Genomic DNA, 3,871 nt, shown 5'->3' with positions numbered 1-3,871 from the left:
GCAAGGCTCTCTCTCTTCAGTCCTGCCCACCCAGGGAGTCTCAGGCACACCACTCCGACTGCGCCCAGTGATTTATGGCTCTGGCCTCAATTCTAAGCCCTCACAGTTCCAATCCTGCACAATCTGTTAGGGGGCTCATGGTTGCTCCTGCTTCTCCCCAGGCTTCTGACATCCTCTGGGTGCCATAAGATCCCTGGCTACCGATGCCCAGGGTGAGAACACTGGACAAGGGCTACAGAGGAGTGTTGCCAGGAAGGTGGGGTCGGAGCCCAGGGGCACAGGCACCCACCCACCGTTATATTGAGGTGGATATCGGCCTCGTCAACAGTCACCGTGGAGGAGTTGAGGCCTACAGGCTGCACGGCGATAGTCCGGGGAAACAGGAAAAAGACGATGAGGGAGGAGGTCACCAGGCAGATGAACACTGCCAGGAACACGAAGAGCTTCCTGTGGGAAAACAGGACCCGGGGTAGAGGAGTGGAGAAGTCTGGACACCAAGGCAGCCTGGGCCGGGGGTGTTCAGACAGTCTTCTCTCTATATAAGGCTCTCCTCCGAGTTCCCCCTCACAACTGTACACTTAGCTCCCCAGATGTGGAGGACCAACCTAGGCTCAGATGTGGCCCAGAGTGGGTAGGAGCACCGGATTGAGAGGCTGGCAGCCCGGCTTCCATTCCCAGCTCTGTGTACCCACTGGCCCAGCAACTCTGAACAACCCGCTTAACCGCCCTAAGCCTCAGTTTCCTTGTCTATAAAATGGAGATAATTGTACCTACCTCATACAATCTGTTATGGGCTAAGGCATGAAAAGGCACCAATCCCTGGTCCTGGCACATAGCCAAAGGCTCAACCAATGCTAGCTATTCTCACTGGAAGAAGTAAGCCCATGTGAATTTTGACAGTTCTGAATTTTAATATTCATATTCAGAACAAGACATCATCTGTCTATCTAATTCAAAATTGAGATATGCATTAAAGAGAGAGCACCTTGTTAGCATTTTCTAAGGGGCACTGCCAGATTCGGCTTCTGGTGCACTGGTGGGGGTAGGCTGGGTGGTGGCCCCCCCACAGAAGCTGAGGACCCTGGGAGGAGGTTGCAGGGATCTATGTCAAAGGACCCAGATGACAAACAGGGTCATGGGCTCCCCAGTGAAACTCAGGGCTGCCTCTGAGGTTCTGAAGTGTCCCAGAACAGAGAGCAACTGGTTTCCCATCTCTACGGGGAAAAGAACAAGCAGGTCTGAGCTGCCATAGCAAAGGAAGTTCTTAGGAAAAATCACTTCCCCAAACCAATTGCAACCAGAGCCACTCCCTCACTCCTGGAAGGACTTGCAGAGTCAAGAGGTCCTCTCTGTCTTCAAAAGGGAGCCATGCTTCTTGGAAGCAGTGATGCTTAGGACACCAAGAGGCCTCAGGTGGCATCTGCTGTGCCCCGAGCTTCTTAAACTAGGAAAATCCTTGGAAACAGGGAGCTAATACGTCTGAGGCCAGTGAGGCTCAGGCTTTCTGGGGGAGAACCAATGGAGAAAAACTGGGGGGGAAGGGGGATTGGGGGAGACAAAGAGGAAGAGCCCCCAGGGGCAATGCCTACAGAGCTGGGATAGGAAGAGGGGCTTACGTGTGCCTGGGCTTCAGCCTCTGGTCCCCATAGGGGATGAGGGCCACCAGCTGCTTCTCTAGTTCTGTAGAAAGAGGGTGAGAGGGAGGGCCAAGAAGTGTCCATGACAAATGTTTCCTGTGCCAGCCTGCCAGAAGCACCCCTCCATCCCACAGAGCAGTGTCAGAAGCATGCCACCTCTGCCTCAGAGCAGGACTGGGAATACTGGGCTGTTGGCAGCTCAGCTTTGCCATCTCTAGAATGGAGGTGAGATTTTCATTAACAGGTGTGAAGAATTTCTGCACGTCACCACAAATCAGAGAAGCCCAATTTCTTTGGAGAGGTCATTATAACTTCCTGAATCCTAAGGCAGTGCTGCTAAGAGAGCAGAGAGGCTGGAAATTCCCTGGGTTTGGGCAGTACAACCAGAGCAGGAGGGGGGTCTCTGCAGCGAGCCCAGGGAGGGTTAGCGTCTCCCTGGCTAGCCTGAAACTCAGGGACTAGGAGCTGGGAGACCCAACCCCATCCAAGGAGACTCAGAGGGGCCTGGTGCTGGCCAGCTGGCTGCTAAGAGCTTTTCCTGGATCCCAGGCTACTTCCAGAGGCCTGGGGCCACTCACCTCGAGGGATCTCCCCACTGCCCTGGCAGGTGGGACAAGTCACAAAGCTGACACCAGCAGCCCTTTCACAAGGCACACAGGAACAAAAAGGCTTGCTGCTGGTGGTGCTGGAGTAGCTGGCAGCCTTGCTGCCAAAGGCTGGGTCGGGGGACAGGATCGACTTGTTCTCATTCTCCCGAGAGCCCAGCTGGGAGAATGTCTCACCCATTGTTCAGGGGTATTTTTCACTGATGAGAAAAGAACAAAGTTCAGTTAGCACTGATGCCGGGTGTCACTCTGGTTTTAGGTTCTTGAGATTGGCAAGGAGCCCCACCACAATTTCAGCAAGCTCAAGCCTAAGGAAGTGAGGGTGTGGAAATTCGAGCAGTTACACACGAATCTTGGATCAGGAATCTCAATGCATTTCAACTTTTTTTTATTGTAGGAGAGCTCAATCGGCCTGCAAGAGGGAAAAGCAAAGCAGAAGTTATTTCACTTTAAGGGAATTTCATAAGTGAAAGGCAGAGCGCTTAATTTTGTTCTGGAAAAGTTGCTGAGCTGTCATTCACTGCAAGGGAAGGAAGTTAGATAGGCCTTGGGGGCAGCTGCCAGCAGAGCCCCTTCATCCTCTGCGACAAGATGACTCTGCACATGTCTCCAGAGCACCCGGGCAAAAATGCCCGAGGCCTCCAGCCTGGGTGTGGAAGGAAAGTGTCCATTCCTGAGCCTGGGCAGGTGCTGGAGTAATAGGAAGGGAGGGATTCTTTGGAACAAGAAAGAAAAAGGAGGCTAGGCTGGCCACAGGTGTGGCTAAAAACCCTAAAATGATTGTGGAAGGGAGCATAAACCTCTTCCGCTTGCTTTCTGAGTTGGGGTGGGAAAGAATGTCTGGGGGAGGGTGGTAGCAATTTCAGGGTCAGTCCTTCACTAGGACGAGTCACAGCTAACTCCAGATTCGTCCCAAAAGACTGGTGGCAAATGAGTGGGCAAGGTGAGCCGAACTCAGATCTTCTGGGCTTAAAATAAAGGAAGCCTCACCTGGTTTAGGTCTGAGATCCTGGGCTCCTCTCAGCTGCAAGAGGGCTGGAGATTTCTGGAGTACGTCTTTGGGGAGGAGGGCCTGTAAGGCAGGGTGGCTCCAGGGGCCACCAGTCCCCTTCCCGTAGAGTCCTGGGGACCGATTGCACCGCGTTGGAGGAGGTGGGGAGCAGCGACCCTGGCCTCCCCAGAGGCTTCACGCCCTACTCTGGGGCTCGGCCATGGGCTGCGGGGTCGGAGCGGACTGAGAGGCTAGGATTTCATTGAAGGAGGATTTTAAGTCCCACCAGACACCCCGAGAGGCCGTTAGTAGAGCTTGGAAGCTGCGTGTTGGGCTAGGAGGAGGCACAGAAGGGGCCTGGGCCCTTGCCTGCCAAAGGGAAAGAAGGGAAGGAGGGTCCCGAATCGCCTTACCCCCGGGTGACCGCAGCAACAGAAACGCCTGCAAAGCAGAATCGAAAGTGCGGGAGCCGGGGTTTCGCCCCAGGCTTCGGCTCAAAGCCTTGGGAAGCTCCGCCCCGGCCCCTCCGGACCCGCCCCTCCCTCTCAGGGCCAGCCTCTCTCGACACAGCGGCCAGAAAACTTCTCCGTTCTTCAAAGGCCACGCGAGGTTCCGGACGAAAGGACCAGACAGTCCAG

General features: G+C 54.7%; 1 protein-coding gene across 2 annotated transcripts; it reads right to left on the bottom strand.

The window, feature by feature from the left end:
* Positions 1-34: 34 nt before the first annotated feature.
* On the bottom strand, positions 35-3,733 carry TMEM106A (transmembrane protein 106A). Of its 2 annotated transcripts, XM_036837188.1 has the most exons (5): positions 3,647-3,723; positions 3,233-3,364; positions 2,216-2,442; positions 1,617-1,680; positions 35-447 (listed from the first exon to the last, which is right to left on the bottom strand). In XM_036837188.1, the coding sequence occupies exons 3-5, from the start codon at positions 2,421-2,423 to the stop codon at positions 198-200; spliced, it is 522 nt and encodes a 173-aa protein (XP_036693083.1). In that variant the 5' UTR covers positions 2,424-2,442; positions 3,233-3,364; positions 3,647-3,723; the 3' UTR covers positions 35-197. The 2 variants fall into 2 exon arrangements, with proteins under 2 accessions (XP_036693083.1, XP_036693081.1); XM_036837186.1 differs by lacking the exon at positions 3,233-3,364 and having other exon boundaries at positions 3,647-3,733.
* Between the last annotated feature and the right edge of the window lie 138 nt (positions 3,734-3,871).

This window comes from Balaenoptera musculus, chromosome 20 (assembly GCF_009873245.2).
Source record: "Balaenoptera musculus isolate JJ_BM4_2016_0621 chromosome 20, mBalMus1.pri.v3, whole genome shotgun sequence".
NCBI classification, from domain to species: Eukaryota; Metazoa; Chordata; class Mammalia; order Artiodactyla; family Balaenopteridae; genus Balaenoptera; species Balaenoptera musculus.
Note: the sequence above shows the minus strand (reverse complement) of the source record. Positions and strands in the feature narration are given on the sequence as shown.

Coding starts and splice junctions, on each gene's coding strand:
- TMEM106A (XM_036837186.1), bottom strand. CDS start 2,423: ATGGGTGAGACATTCTCCCAGCTGGGCTCTCGGGAGAATGAGAACAAG. Junction 1,681..2,215: donor CAGTGGGGAGATCCCTCGAG/GTGAGTGGCCCC, acceptor CTCTTTCTACAG/AACTAGAGAAGCAGCTGGTG. Junction 448..1,616: donor AGGCTGAAGCCCAGGCACAC/GTAAGCCCCTCT, acceptor GTTTTCCCACAG/GAAGCTCTTCGTGTTCCTGG.